Source organism: Hyperolius riggenbachi, chromosome 9 (genome assembly GCF_040937935.1).
Source record: "Hyperolius riggenbachi isolate aHypRig1 chromosome 9, aHypRig1.pri, whole genome shotgun sequence".
In the NCBI taxonomy this organism is placed as follows: Eukaryota; Metazoa; Chordata; class Amphibia; order Anura; family Hyperoliidae; genus Hyperolius; species Hyperolius riggenbachi.
In genome coordinates this window covers 86,374,050-86,390,448 of record NC_090654.1, presented here as the reverse complement: position 1 = coordinate 86,390,448, position 16,399 = coordinate 86,374,050, and the positions used below count along the sequence as shown (strand labels likewise).

The 16,399-nt window shown below is 45.7% G+C and overlaps 1 protein-coding gene across 2 annotated transcripts in view; it reads right to left on the bottom strand.

Moving 5' to 3' along the window:
- LOC137532541 (inter-alpha-trypsin inhibitor heavy chain H3-like) overlaps positions 1-16,399 on the bottom strand; it is a 178,777-nt gene that overhangs the window by 159,212 nt on the left and 3,166 nt on the right. For both annotated transcript variants that reach the window (XM_068253151.1, XM_068253152.1), the window contains exon 2: positions 656-822. In XM_068253151.1, the coding sequence (XP_068109252.1) occupies positions 656-822 (167 nt within the window). The remainder of the gene's footprint in view (positions 1-655; positions 823-16,399) is intronic.

Below are 16,399 nucleotides of genomic sequence, written 5' to 3'. Positions count from 1 at the left end.
CTGATCTGTGATAGACCACCCTGCAAACTTTCAAGGTGAACTTGAATCTTTTCAGGTACAATTAAATATAGATACACAATCTCACAGATTACAAAGAGTGGCTGAATACTACCTCAGTGTCGTGCAGTTCAGAATTGGAGGAAGAAACAGACAGTTTACTGTGAAGATCACTACAGGTCTAACATTCTGCGCCACAAGAAGTGGCTGGCAAAGGGGCACCTGAACTAGTGCTTTGTAAGCTGTTTGCTGTCAAGGAGTTTATAAGGTTGGGGGCTGGATGTTGTACAGAAGAGCCTGCTCTACACTGAATAGGGTCTGTCTACAAATCTTTGTGTGCAAAACTTATGATTCCTTATGAGTGGCTGAGCAGATGCAGTCAGAACAATTTTGCAGAGAGCAGAACTTTTTTTCTCTCCTTGCCCTTAGTTGTCAGTCTCTCAGGACGGGGCCCCCTGTGGCTTTTGGGCCCCCCCTGCAGCTGCATCTTTTACAGGGTCTATTGTTATGCCCCTGCGAACTACTTGTTCTGAATAGCGTGATTTTTATTTTGGTTCAATAATAAATATATTCTATATATATATATATATATATTATATATATATATATATATATATATATATATATATATATATATATATATATATATAAAACTCACATGCTGAAATTAGTGATAAATGCAGTTTTTGGAAGGTCCACATCAAAGACAGCTTCCTGAGAGGCATTCAGGGAATTCCAGATTTCCATGCTGATGAGGCTGCGAGCAAACCGAGATGTGACTTTACAGTTGATGTCCACTCTGTGGATAACCATTGAGGCGTCGGACTGTACAAGAGAGAGAGAGAGGTTTCAGACCAGTATGAGGAACAAATGCGCACAATGCCTATAAGGAGCAATCAGGTTCTGCCTTTGGTTTCTGTAAAAAAAAAAACATTGTAGACAAAACACATTATGGGCAGTTAGCTGAGGTCCCAAACAATCCATGGGGCATAATATTAGGTGGAGAGAAATTAGGCCTACAATAATCAGAGGGGCTTCCTAGGGGTCCAAGAATGAACCCTGTCACTTTCTTTCAACCAAAAAGATGGCTGCCCCCATGAAAAAGATGGCTGCCCCCATGAAATTACAAACATTTGTCTGTTCTTTTAAAATAGGGTGGGTAAGAGATTATATTACCTATTTTAATGAACATAACAAATGTAACTTAATGACAGTATGTTTGTTTGGGCTGAAGTTCCCCTTTAACCACTTGAGGACCCACCCTTTACCCCCCCTTAAGGACCAGCGCTGTTTGTTGGGATCTGTGCTGGGTGGGCTCTGCAGCCCCCAGCACAGATCAGGGTGCACGCAGAGCGATCAGATCGCCCCCATTTTTTCCCCCCTATGGGGATGATGTGCAGGGGGGGTCTGATCGCTCCTGCCTGCAGGCATGTTGCGGGGGGGGGGGCACCTCAAAGCCCCCCTCCGCGGCGAAATTCCCCCCCTCCCTCTCCTACCTGTCCCCCCAGTGATCCGGGCTGCACAGGACGCTATCCATCCTGTGCAGCCAGTGACAGGACGTCCTCTGTCACATGGCGGCGATCCCCGGCCGCTGATTGGCCGGGGATCGCCGATCTGCCTTACGGCGCTGCTGCGCAGCAGCGCCGTACAATGTAAACAAAGCGGATTATTTCTGCTTGTGTTTACATTTAGCCTGCGAGCCGCCATCGGTGGCCCGCAGGCTATTCACGGAGCCCCCCGCCGTGAATTGACAGGAAGCAGCCGCTCGCGCGAGCGGCTGCTTCCTGATTAATCAGCCTGCAGCTGGCGACGCAGAACTGCGTCGCTGGTCCTGCAGCTGCCACTTTGCCGACGCACGGTATAAGCGTGCGGTCGGCAAGTGGTTAAGAAAGATTGCAAAATAATTCCATCCTATTTTACACAAGGATCAAAGACTGAGAAAGATATTCCCTGAACTTCCCCTTCTGGCATATCGTCAACCACTTATTAAACAGATGATTGTCAGGAGTGCCTTAAAGGGAACCTAAACTGAGAAGTATATGGATTTTTCCTTTTAAAATAAAACCAGTTGCCTGACTCTCCTGCTGATCCTGTGTCTCTAATACTTTTAGCCACAGCCCCTGAACAAGCATGAAGATCAGGTGCTCTGACTGAAGTCAGACTGGATTATCTGCATGCTTGTTTTAGGTGTGTGACTCAGCCACTGCTGCAACCAAATAGACCAGCAGGGCTGTCAAGCCGAACACGGTAATTCCAGCGCATGGAGATTTCAGCGCAGCAGGCGCCACCATAGGCCGTAATAGGAATTACGCCTATAGCAGCACACAAGAAGTAACTTCGGCGCCGTCAGAAGACGGAGCTGAAGTTACGATTAAAACACAATAATTCGGCTTCCAGCAAGTGCTGGAAGCCGAATTATTTCATTCCCCACCATCCATGGCGGCCGGGAACATGTGCAACAGCAGGATCAGCCATATACCGGCTGAATCCTGCGCCCAAGTCTCCTGCGCCGTTCTCTCTCGTACTCTGTCAAGCAACTGGTGTTGTTTAAATGGAAACATACATATTCCTCTCAGTTAAGGTTCCCTTTAAATAGGCCAGAACAGAATGGAACTTTCCACTGCCAACATAAAAGATATGGGACCTGCAAACACATCCATTCCACCAACATTATACCAATTCCAGGTAAACAACAGGGATACAAAGTACAAGACACTTTCCCCTGTGATTCTTCTAATGTAGTATACCGTATATGATCATGTGTGCTAAATGCCCCAACGGAATTTATGTGGGAGAAACAAGACAAACTGTACGTGAGTGTTTGAAACATCACAGGTTCACCATTAACAGGAAAAACAAAACAAAAAGGAATATGCTGATCTCCCGTTGCCCACACACTTCTGCTCACATGGCCACAGTTTAAGTGATCTTCTCGTCACTGTATTAATAGGTGGCTTCAAATCACACAACTAAGGACTAAGAGAGACAAAGTTTATACGTTGGTTCAAAACTATAGATGAAAGTTTAAATAAGCATTACAATTTCTTGTGCAGATTTGATGAGTTTTAAATCCTACTATATTTTTAAGTTTTTATTTCTTGTGCCATAATTTTTTTTAATTATTGTGCTGGTAAGAAGGGTTTTAAATTTTACCATTTGCTTTAGCCTATAACAAACATTGTACGTACAGTTGTTTTCAAAATTATTCCAATGCTGTAAAGGGTTTTAGGGAATTTAGTGTACATTTGTAATTGTGTTCAGAATGAAATCTTACAAGGACCTTTTAAAGAACCAAATGCAACTAAAATGACATCATTGTTTTTGTAATACAGTATTAAATGGGTGATTTCTTCATTGACACAATTATTCAACCCCTTAAAGACTACCACTCTTGAGAACAGAAGTTCATTCAAGTGTTTTCGATCAGGTATTGAAAACAGCTGTGGATGTTAACGAGCAGCAATCAAGCATAATAAACACCAATTAGGCAGATTTAAAATGACTGTGATACTCAGCTCCTTCTAGACATTTACTGGTGTGTTTACAAACATGGTGAAGTCAAGAGAATGGTCCAGGAAGACAAGAGAAGAGGTGATTTCTCTTTACAGAAAGGGCAATGGCTATAAAAAGATTGCAAAGATGTTAAACATACCAAGAGACACCATAGGAAGCATCATTCACAAATTCAAGGCAAGGGGCACTGTTGAAATGCTACCTGGTCGTGGCAGAAAGAAGATGCTGACTTCGACTGCTGTGTGCTACCTGAAGTGCAAAGTGGAGAAAAGTCCCGGTGTGACTGCTGAGGAACTGAAAAAAGATTTGTCAGATGCGGGTACTGAAGTTTCAGCTCAGACAATAAGGTGCACACTGCGTAATGAAGGCCTCCATGCCAGAACTCCCAGGCGTACCCCCTTGCTATCTCCAAAGAGTAAGAAGAGCCGACTGCAGTATGCCAAAAGTCATGTGGACAAACCACAAAAGTTTTGGGATAGTGTTCTGTGGACTGATGAAACAAAATTAGAACTGTTTGGGCCCATGGATCAACGCTATGTTTGGAGGAGAAAGAACAAGGCCTATGAAGAAAAGAACACCTTGCCTACCGTGAAGCATGGTGGGGGTTCAATCATGCTTTGGGGCTGATTTGCTTCTGCAGGTACAGGGAAGCTTCAGCGTGTGCAAGGTACCATCAATTCTCTTCAGTACCAGGAGATAGTGGATGAAAATGTGATGCAGTCCGTCACAAACCTGAGTCTTGGGAGGCGTTTTTAACAGGACAATGATCCCAAGCATACCTCCAAGTCCACTAGAGCAGTGTTTCTCAACATTTTATTAGTATGTACCCCTTTTAAAACCCTGTACTCGCCAAGTACCCCCTAGCATAGTAAACCTTATCGCAAGTACCCCTTGACAAATGTATGTATGTATCATATTACATGATAATTGGATCTAAACAATTTACAAGCATTTACTATTGCTTTTATTTAGCTAAAATACTAATTTGGTGTTGTTTAAATGGGATTTATCATTTTCTAAAACTCTAAATTTGTTATTCTTGGTTAAGTATAGCAAGTCTGAGTACCCCCTGGAACCATCAGAAGTACCCCCTGGGGTACGCACGTTGAGAACCTAGGCACTAGAGCAAGGTTGCAGATTAAAGGCTGGAACATTTTGGGGTGGCCATTGCAGTCACCAGACTTAAATCCAATTGAGAACCTCTGGTGGGACTTAAAGAAAGCAGTTGCAGCGCGCAAGCCTAAGAATGTAACTGAACTGGAGGCTTTTGCCCATGAAGAATGGGCTAAGATACCCGTAGATTTGGGGTGTATGTACTAAGTACTAAGAATGAATGTCACACTTGGGGGTTGAATAAAACTGATAATGATGTGAGCACAGAAAATACATTTGTGGTTATTTCATTATAAATGTTATGTTATATTTGTCTGACTTACAAGTGCCTCGTTGATTTAATTGTAAACAAAATGACTGAAATGATCAAAATCAATGTCAAACTGGCCAAAACACTCAATTGAATAATTTTGAACACAACTGTAGCTTGACCAACATTTGAATGAGTTATGATGTCTCCTCATCACACTGAATCTGTGGAGTGTGAGGTTTAAGCAAACAATTTGTCTGATCATAAATTTTTGTCATAAATTAGCTAGCATGCCTGTGAGAGACCCTCTTGATGTTGTAATTAGGCATCCAATGACATTTACTGCAGTACAATGTATCTCCTTCTCAATGTCCAGTGTATATAACCTGTGTTTAAATTTTGTCAGTATACAGGAATCAGTCTGATGATGGCTTCATAGCCAAAAAGCTTACTGCTTTTCTTCTCAGTTAGCCAATAAATGACATCATCCTGATTCAAAACTTCTGAGATTTCTCCAAGGAGAAACATTTTCATCTTATCTAAACAATAACCTGAAAACACTTAGCAACTGAAAGGTACTAAAATATTTGATAAAAATGTAACATCAAACTTATTTTGAGTCATTTCTTGCTTGGGGGGAGCTTTAAAAATATTTTACAGATAAGTCTTGAAAATATTTCCTTGGAGAAAATTCAGGAGAAAAGTTATTAGAATATGGCCCAATAGACTTACTGAATATCATAAAGCAGGGGCGTAGCTAGAAAACATGGGGCCCCATAGCAACATTTTGATTGCCCCCCTCCCTAAAAAAATGCTGGGTTTCTGGGCTACCTACTAGCCCCCCCCCCCCCCCCCCCCCCCAAGTATAGGTAGCCAGATAATCCCCCCCAACCCTGAAGTATATGCAGCCCACCATATGCAGAGTAGAGGAGCGGTGCGTTGGACAGAAATTACATTCCTCTTCGGACTCCACCAACGATCTTCACAACTGCTTCTCATGGGATTGCGTTTGCGTTTTGTTATCTGAAGAGTCCTTAAAGTGTAACTGTCAAGCATAAAATCAATTTATTTTTTTCTGGTAAACCAGTAATAAGGATTCTAACCAGGCAATCTGAAAGTGAAAATCACTATTACTGCCACACAAAGGAAGTTGCAGGGCATGCTGGGTTGTCTTTTTTTTGCTTCTTTACTTTTCTCTCAGACTTAACTAATGCAGAAAAACCGCCAGCTCCCCCTGTTTTCCCCTGCCACACCTATTTCCCTCTCTGATTGGCCAATATTTCTCATGCTGAGACAATGCACTTTCTATTGCAGAGCTGGGTGGGAGTGCCTGAAGACTGGGAGGAGGGCGGGCAATGCATGCACAATCAGGCAGAGGAGAGTGAGGGAGGAAATGACATCAGAATTGGCTTCAAGATAGACACAGTTAAATGGAGAATCCTAAGAAGGATTTTCTCTCTTTTTACTATAGAAAAAACACTAAAATCAAGATAGGGGCAGTGCAATGCATATGTTATGTAAGTAGAGCAAGTATTTATCTACTTATATATGTGGTTGTTTTTTCTGAGATAGTATGGCTGACAGCTCCTCTTTAACAGTGTGTTTGTGTCTGTCCAACTATGTCCCTTGTCAGTGCAGTGTCAGTCCTCTACTACTGGCCTGGTCAGTGCAGTCCCAGTTCATCAGTGGTCAAACTGAAGTTCTGTTCCCTGCCTGCACTCCATCTACAATGCAGTCCCACTTGGAGTTCAAGTTCATAAGCTGACACCTTCAAATACAATACACATAGCAATACAAATACGAGTGTCAGTTTAAAGAGACTCCGTAACAAAAATTGCATCCTGTTTTTTATCATCCTACATGTTCCAAAAGCTATTCTAATGTGTTCTGGCTAACTGCAGCACTTTCTACTATGACAGTCTCTGTAATAAATCAATGTATCTTTCCCCTGTCAGACTTGTCGGCCTGTGTCTGGAAGGCTGCCAAGTTCTTCAGTGTTGTGGTTCTGCTATGAACTCACCCTTTCTGGCCCCTCTATGCACACACTGCCTGTGTGTTATTTAGATGAGAGAGAAGAGAGAAGCTGCTCTAATCAGCTGGATAAATCGTCCTCTGAGCTGGCTGGGCTTTCACATACTGAGGAATTACAAACAAGGGCAAAGCTGTTTGCAAGAAGAAAAGAGCAGCCTGAAACTTCAGTGCATGGGGGAAAGAAACATACAAATGATCTCTTGAGATTCAAAAGGAATGCTGTATACAGCCTGCTTATGTATGGATGTATTTTCTATGTGTGGACATACTGTACATCAACCTACTTCCTGTTTTAGTATTCATTTTGTTTGTTTACAAACAAACTTTTTAAAACTGTTTTTGACCACTTTTAATGCGGCGAGGAGCGGCAAAATTGTGACAGAGGGTAATAGGAGATGTCCCCTAACGCACTGGTATGTTTACTTTTGAGCGATTTTAACAATACAGATTCTCTTTAACACCGAATTGATGCTTCAGGTTCCATTTGAGTCCATTTAGAAAAACAATATGAAAAGGTTTGATACATAGGTAGAGCTATAGGCAGATTCAGGCTGGGTGCACACTTGGCAGTTGCGAAAAGGTCTCACTTTACTGTATATGCGTTTGTGCATTCTTAATGCAATTTACCTGCGTTTTCTGTGCAGTTGCGTTTTGCCTTTTTTTCAGGCAGCTGCACATTTGTAATACCAATCACTGCATACCTGTTCATGTTTACTGCACCTGCGTGACAGAAGCACGCAGTGTTATACACAAGTCACTGCACCTGTTCACGGTACCGTGTGTGACAGCTGCACATTATATTGATACCAGTCACTGCATAACTGTTCAGTGCACCTACGTGACCGCACGCAGTTTTATATTATATACCAGTCACTGCATACATGTTCACGGTACCTGTGTGTGTGACAGCTGCACATTTGTAATACCAGTCACTGCATACCTGTTAACTGTACCTGTGTAACCGCACATTGTTGTACCAGCAGTCACTGCAACCTTTTCACTGCACCTGTGTAACCGCACATTGTATTAGTCAAGTCAGTGCATACCTTTTACTTCATCCCCCCCAATATGGACAAAACAAGAGGCAGAGCCAGAGGCAGGCCACCTGGCAGGTCTGCTCGAGGTTGCACTGTCGTGATTTTGTGCGGCCCTCGACTAAAGTACAGTCTTTAGAAGAAGGCACGTGCCATCAACCCCCAATATTGTCAGGGCGTAGTTGACTATTTAACACAGAACACCTCATCTTCCTCAGCTTCTGCACGGAAGCATGACATATCTTCCTCCTCCTGCTCTGATTCTGGCACCCCACTTAACACTGTGTCGGCAGCCATCACCAAAGTGCCATCATCCCAGGGCTCAGCGGTGTGGAAATTTTTTTGTGTGTCTGCCTCAGATGAGGGCAATGCCATCTGTACTCTCTGCCACCAAAAATTGAGCCGTGGAAAGACCAACACCCGCGTAGGGACAACTACCTTACGAAGGCACATGATTACAAAGCACAAACTGCAATGGGATGACCACCTGAGGAAAAGCAGCACACAAAAGCAAAGCCACACACCGCAGTGTAAGATACCATCACGCAATTATTTCTCAAAAAAGGCGATACCCAAACTGTACCGTGATGTTGAAAGGCAAGTGGTGTCATCTCTGGCACCACTGGCGTAACAATAGGTGATGCAGGGCTGTTTTGGGGGGCTGGAGGGGTCGCAGCATGGAGCAACAGCTGATACATACCTTCCGTCTTCCGTGCGCTCCAGCGTGCGGTCCTCACTCTGGTCTCTGGCGCGACTTCCTGTATAATGCTAGCTTTATAGTGGTGCCACTGGAGCGCACACGCAGGAGGCGGGGGAGTGTCTGTACTTCTGGCGTCATGATGCGATGCCAGAAGCGAAGATTACAGGACATACTGTGCATGCGCGGCGCAGTATGTCTGGGTCAGGGGTCAGGAGAGTCAGCCAGTACCGGGAGCTGTGGCTGACGGGCAGGGAGCGAGGGGAGTGGTGAGTATGTACTTTTCTTTCCCTACACATTGCAGGTTTTATCTCTCTGCAGCTTGTGGGCTGCAGTATCCTTTAAGATGCGTTTTTGATAAAAGTGCTTTTCTAAGCGCTTTTCCAGAGAGTTTTTTTGATTCATTCCCTGACGCAATTGCTGCACAAAGCGATTTTGTGAGCGTTTTGCGTTTTTCCTATACCTTCCATTCACGGCAAATCGCCCTGAAAATGGTCCATGCAGCCCTTATGTCAACTGACAGCGCACAGAACGCCCCAATCTGAACTACATCATAGGAAAGGATGGTGTAGCCGCTTTTAGGATGCTTTTGAAAAATCGACAGTGTTTAAAAAAGTCCAAAAGCGCATCTAGTGTGAACGAGCCTTTAGAGGATATTGGCGTGGGACCATTGCATAGGATATTGGCATGGGAACCTTTTTTTTAAAGGTAAGTATTCATGGTTACTTAAGAATATTAAAGGACTTTTCTCGTGGTTATGTTTTTTTAATAGCTTTAACCCTTTGTGGAAATGGGTAAGGGGTACTATGTACCCCTATACTTATTTCTCCTAGGGAGGGGTCTGGCATCTGGGCGTCCCCTTCTTAAAGGGGACTCCCAGATGCCACCATGAACCACCCCAGGGTGTCATTGCCCCCACCTCCGAGGGCACCAGAGGTGGGAGAGAGACCCTTGTCCATGGTTTGGACAAGGGCTCCCTGGGGGAGACAGGGAGGCTTGGACACCCCTCTCCTCCAGATGCCCCCCCCCTCCCCGTAGCATGGACCATGCGGGCTGGTATAGCTCAGGGTGTGGAGCCCCACGCAGAGTTTTATTTTAAAGGGGGAAGTGAGGGAGAAAGTTGCTGTTCCCGTCCCTGTTTAGGGATCTCATATGGATATAATGAGAGGCCAGGCCGACTCACCAGGACATTAAAGGACTACTGTAGGGTGTCGGGGGAAAATTAGTTGAACTTACCTGGGGCTTCTAATGGTCCCCCGCAGACATCCTGTGCCTGTGCAGCCACTCACCGATGCTCCAGGCCCTCCTCCGGTTCACTTCTAGAATTCCCAACTTTAAAGTCTGAAAACCACTGTGCCTGCACTCGCCCCCCCCCCCCACCGTCACGAGGAGGGTACTGCGCAGGCACAGACCGTACTGGGCCTGTGCAATAAACTCCTGGTGACGTAAGTGGGAGGGCACGGCTGTGCAGGCGCAGCGGTTTTCCGACTTTAAAGTCGGAAATTCCAGAACTGAACCGGAGGCAGCACCCGGAGCATTGGTGAGTGGCTGCGCGGGCACAGGGTGTCTGCGGGGGACCATTAGAAGCCCTGGGTAAATTCAACTCATTTTCCCTCGACCCCCCCTACAGTAGTCCTTTAAGTAGGAGATGGCAACACAGTACAAATCAGGTAAGGGGTTGTAACTCTTTCCCATTTTACAAACGGAATAGGAAGAAAACCTCATAATAGGGGCAGCATGGGTGCAGAGCCAGGGACACAGGCGCACATACATGTCACCATTGGAGTCGCTAAGAAGTTTCTTAAGCTTTTAGTCTACACAGAACACTTAAATATCAGATTTAGGTGGTGTCTTTTAAAAGCTGGCACGATGAGGAATTGTTCCATTAGTGGTTTTTATTCTACCATAATAGTCGTAATCATTCAATACTAATGATCATTTTGGGGCCTCGTCAGGTTCCCTTTGTCAAGCTGCAGACAGAATGGTAATGCCAAGGTCCCAAAATGATCATTGGGATTCAATGGTTTTAGTTGTAACTATTATGGTCCAATAAAAAATAAAAAAAAAACACTACAAAGGCCTTCAATACTGTTCCCCACAACAGTCTGTTGCAAAACTTGAGGATGCAAGGATTAGGGAAGTCTGTGCACATTTATAGGGATCTGGCTAATGGACAGAAAACAAAGGGTTGTGGTCAATGTATTATATTCAAAATGGGTGACTGTTAGCAGTAGGGTCCCACAGGGGTCAGTACTGGGTCCAGTACTCTCCAATGTATTTATATATGACCTAGTAGATGAAGTAGAAAGCAATGTTGCTATTTGTGCAGATGATTAGAGATGGCTCGAACTTCCGATTCTCGGTTCGCAAACCCCAAACGCAAACTTCCACAAAAGTTCGGTTTGCGCGAACTTTCGTGAACCGCAATAGACTTCAATGGGGAGGCGACCGTTGAAAACTACAAACATTTATGTTGGCCACAAAAGTGATGGAAAAGATGTTTCAAGGGGTCTAACACCTGAGTTTTTGCATGGCAGAGTGGGATACACGCCAAAAGTCCCTGGGGAAAAATCTGTATTTGACGCACAGCAGCGTTTTGAGGGCAGAAATCACATTGCATGCTAAATTGGAGGCCTAAAGTGCTTTAAAACATCTTGCATGTGTATACATCAATCAGGTAGTGTAATTAGTGTACTGCTTCACACTGACAGACCAAACTCACTATGTAACGCACGGCAAAGAGCTGATTGTGTAGTGACGGCCGTACTGGACTGGTGCGCACCATGGCCAGTGTGCAGGCGATAGCGGTTTTCAAGCCCATATGGTCGCCGGGCTGAGGTAGCTCAATGACAGGACAACAGTGACTGTACAGCTGATCGAATTTGGTCTGTCCACAATGAAGCAACGACCTTATTATCTTGGGTGTTCAAACCTCCCCCCCTGACACACTCATAATGGCGGCGGTCATTGCTTTATTGTGATACGCAAGCCCCTTCACCGCGACAAGGTAACTATCACGAAGGGGAATTGACACATGTACATGCCTTTTGTTTTGTTGTTGCAGCTGCAGTGCAGCCAGAAAAATTAGGCAGGCATGTACACGCACCAGAAAAATTATTATAGCTGCTGCTGCTAGCAGCGGCCTTAAAAATTCAGGAATCCGCCTGGAGTCCTGGACCTTGTTGGTGGTGGCGGAGAACGCAGTCAAGCGGCCTGCAGGCAGAGATGCTGTGTGGGGAGCGACTTAGTCTTGGGTCAGGCAGTCACACGGCACGCAGGCAGAGATGCTGTGTGTGGGGACTGACTTAGTCTTTGGGCGGGCAGTAGCCCTCCAGGATCCATGCATCATTCATTTTGATAAAGGTGAGGTACTGAACACTTTTGTGACCTAGGCGACTTCTCTTCTCAGTGACAATGCCTCCAGCTGCGCTGAAGCTCCTTTCTGACAGGACGCTTGAGGCAGGGCAAGACAGAAGTTGGATGGCAAATTGTGACAGCTCTGACCACAGGTCAAGCCTGCGCACCCAGTAGTACAGGGGTTAAACGCTGCTCACATTGTCTACATCCACACTTAAGGCCAGGTAGTCGGCGGTGCAGTTACTGGTGGTATATAACACTGCATGCGCTTACGTAGGTAGGTGCACTGAACAGGTAGGTATGCAGTGATTGGCATTACAAATGTGCAGCTGTCACACACACAGGTACCGTGAACAGGTGCAGTGACTGGTGGTATATAACACTGCGTGCGCTTACGTAGGTAGGTGCACTGAACAGGTAGGTATGCAGTGATTGGCATTACAAATGTGCAGCTGTCATACACACAGGTACCGTGAACAGGTGCAGTGTCTGGTGGTGTATAACACTGCGTGCGCTCATGTAGGTAGGTGCACTGAACAGGTAGGTATGCAGTGATTGTTATTACAAATGTGCAGCTGTCACACACACAGGTAGTATTTGAATGTGCTGGGCCTGGCAGTGGCACAGTAGGAATTACCAAGGGGCCAAGGGCCAGCTGCGGCTGACTGACAGAGCTGTACAGGATCTTCTAAAAAAATGTGCATATTGTGATAAAGTTCATTATTTTCTGTAATGTGCTGATAAACGTTAGACTTTCATATATTTTAGATTCATTACACACAACTGAAGTAGTTCAAGCCTTTTATTGTTTTTCTTATTGATGATTTTGGCATACAGCTCATGAAAACTCCAAATTCCTATCTCAAAAAATTAGCATATTTCATCCGACCAATAAAAGAAAAGTGTTTTTAAAACAAAAAAGTCAACCTTCAAATAATTATGTTCAGTTATGCACTCAATACTTGGTCGGGAATCCTTTTGCAGAAATGACTGCTTCAATTCGTCGTGGCATGGAGGCAATCAGCCTGTGGCACTGCTCAGGTGTTATGGAGGCCTAGGATGCTTCGATAGCGGCCTTAAGCTCATCCAGAGTGTTGGGTCTTGCATCTCTCAACTTTTTCTTCACAATATCCCACAGATTATCTATGGGGTTCAAGTCAGGAGAGTTGGCAGGCCAATTGAGCACAGTAATACCATGGTCAATAAACCATTTACCAGTGGTTTTGGCACTGTGAGCAGGTGCCAGGTCGTGCTGAAAAATGAAATCTTCATCTCCATAAAGCTTTTCAGCAGATGGAAGCATGAAGTGCTACAAAATCTCCTGATAGCTCGCTGCATTGACCCTGCCCTTGATAAAACACAGTGGACCAACACCAGCAGCAGACATGGCACCCCAGACCATCACTGATGGTAATGCCCAGTGGTGTTGATCCAGGGATTTTATCTGATTGCCATTAGAGATGGCCCGAACAGTTCGACCGCAAACTTATTCGTGCGAACTTCGGTGGTTCCCGTTCGTGGTGAGCCGCAAACTTTATGGCGGTTCGACCCACCCCCTACACTACATCATTAGGGTCAACTTTGACCCTATACATCACAGTCAGCAGGCACAGGGCAGCCAATCAGGCTACACTCCCTCCTGGAGCCCCCCCCCCCTTATAAAAAGCAGGCAATGTCACCCATTTCACTCACTCGTGTGGCTGCAGTAATTAGAGAAGGGAGAGGTGCTGCAGAGACATTAGGGAAAGCTTAGTTAGGCTACAGTTAGAATCAGAATCAGAATCAATTTATTTCCGCCAAGTAAGTTTGCACCTACAAGGAATTTGTCTTGGCAGTTGCTTAACAAACACAAACAAAAACAATACAAGGACAGACAGTGTGAATATTACAAGTTAAGGACATTATAAGTATAGTGGCAGTAAGCAATGTGAGAATTGTACATGTTTAGTTCTGTGCTGATTACTTACTTAGGCTTGTTAGGTTACTCTTTCTTGCTGATACTTATTGCTAAAAAGCACTCCTCATCCTCAACAGCTCTTTTGAGAGCTAATGTTGTTCTTGTGATCTTTTTTTGTGTGTGTGTGTGCGTGTTTGTTCCCAGACACTTGTGTTGCATATACAGCCCTGTCAGTCAGTCGCAGCTGCTGCTGGGACCTTGGCCCCTTGGTAATTCCTACTGTGCCATTGCCAGGCCCAGCACATTCAGTGATTACCTGTGTGTGTGACAGCTGTACATTTGTAATACCCATCACTGATTTACCTACCTGTTGTTCAGTGCACCCACCTACCTACGTGAGCGCACGTAGTGTGATATTTAATACCACTGTACCTGTTTCTCTCCTCTCCAGCTCCCCAGCCCCAGCTCCCCAGGGCCTATGCTGCATGCCAGGTACGACGGTGTCACGCCATATTAGACATGTCTTGCCTCAAAGCGGAGAGTCACACTGGAGCAGCTCTCCTGGCTGCTCTTAACAAACAGATGGATCAGTGGCTGACCCCGCACCAACTGGACATCGGCAACGTGGTGTGTGACAACGGCAGCAATCTAATTTCAGCTTTGAATTTGGGAAAGTTGACACATGTTCCCTGCATGGCACATGTGCTGAATCTCATCATTCAGAGATTTGTGTCTAAGTACCCAGGCTTACAGGACGTCCTGAAGCAGGCCAGGAAGTTGTGTGGGCATTTCAGGCGGTCTTACACGGCCATGTCACGCTTTGCCGATATTCAGCGGAGAAACAACTTGCCAGTGAGACGCTTGATTTGAGATAGCCCGACTCGCTGGAATTCGACCCTGCTGATGTTTGACTACCTGCTACAACAGGAGAAAGCCATCACCCAGTATCTCTACAACTACAGTAGAAAGACACAGTCTGGGGAGATGGGGATGTTCTGGCCAAAGAACTGGACACTCATGCGAAATGCCTACAGGCTCATGTGGCCGCTTGAGGAGGTGACAGACATGGTGAGTCGCAGTGAATGCGCTATCAGTGACTTGATCCCGTATGCTTTCTACCTGGAGCGTGCCGTGTGTAGAGTGGTGGATCAAGCTGTGGACGAGCGTGAACAGGAACAGGAGGAAGAGTTGTGGGATCAATTCTCATCAGAACCAGATGTTTCCTCAACACCTGCGACAGCACAGAGAGGGGAGGAGGAAGAAGAAGAGTCATGTGGGGAAGAGGAGTCAGACTCAGATGATGAGGAAGGTGTTTGTTTGCAGGAGGAGGTGGCAGAAGAACAACCACAGCAGGCGTCGCAGGGGGCTTGTGCTGCTCAACGTTCCCGTGGTATTGTTTGTGGCTGGGGGAAGAGGAGAACTTACCGGACGTCACTGAGGAAGAGCAATAGGAGATGGATAGTACGTCTGGATCCAAATTTGTGCAGATGGTGTCTTTCATGCTGTCCAGCCTGTAAAGAGACCCCCATATGGCCACGCTACTAGACCCTCTGTATAGGCACAAAGTGGCTGAGATGTTACCAACTCACCTGAAGGCAGAAAGGATGCAGCACATGCAGAACAAGCTGGCAACTATGCTTTACAGTGCGTTTAAAGGTGATGTCACAGCACAACGGAATAAAGTTACCACTGCCAGTAATCCTCCTCCCATGTCCTTGCAGGCAAGGACAGGACACTCTAGCGCTCTCATGGTGATGTTGGACATGCGGACAGTCTTTAGTCCAAAGCCTCGCCTTAGCCCTTTCGGATCCACCCTCCACCAACGTCTCGACCGGCAGGTAGCCGACTACCTGGCCTTAAGTGTGGATGTAGACAATGTGAGCAGCGATGAACCCTTGGACTACTGGGTGCGCAGGCTTGACCTGTGGCCAGAGCTGTCACAATTTGCCATCCAACTTCTGTCTTGCCCTTTCTCAAGCGTCCTGTCAGACAGGACCTTCAGCGCAGCTGGAGGCATTGTCACTGAGAAGAGAAGTCGCCTAGGTCACAAAAGTGTTCAGTACCTCACCTTTATCAAAATGAATGAGGCATGGATCCCATAGGGCTACTGCCCGCCCGAAGACTAAGTGAGTCCCCACACACAGCATCTCTGCCTGCACGCCGTGTTACTGGCTGCCTTCCCCAAGACTCTCTCCCCACACAGCATTTCTGCCTGCAGGCCGCTTGACTGCCTTCTCCACCACCACCAACAGGGTCCAGGACACCAGACGGATTCCTGAATTTTTAAGGCCGCTGTAATAATTTTTCTGGTGCGTGTACATGCCTGCCTAATTTTTCTGGCTGCACTGCAGTTGCAACAACAAAACAAAAGGCATGTACATGTGTCAATTTCACTTCGTGATCATTACCTTGCCGCAGTGAAGGGGCTTGCGTATCATAATGAAGCAATGACCGCCGGCTATATGAGTGTCTCGGAAGATAATAAGGTTGTTGCTTCATTGTGGACAGAA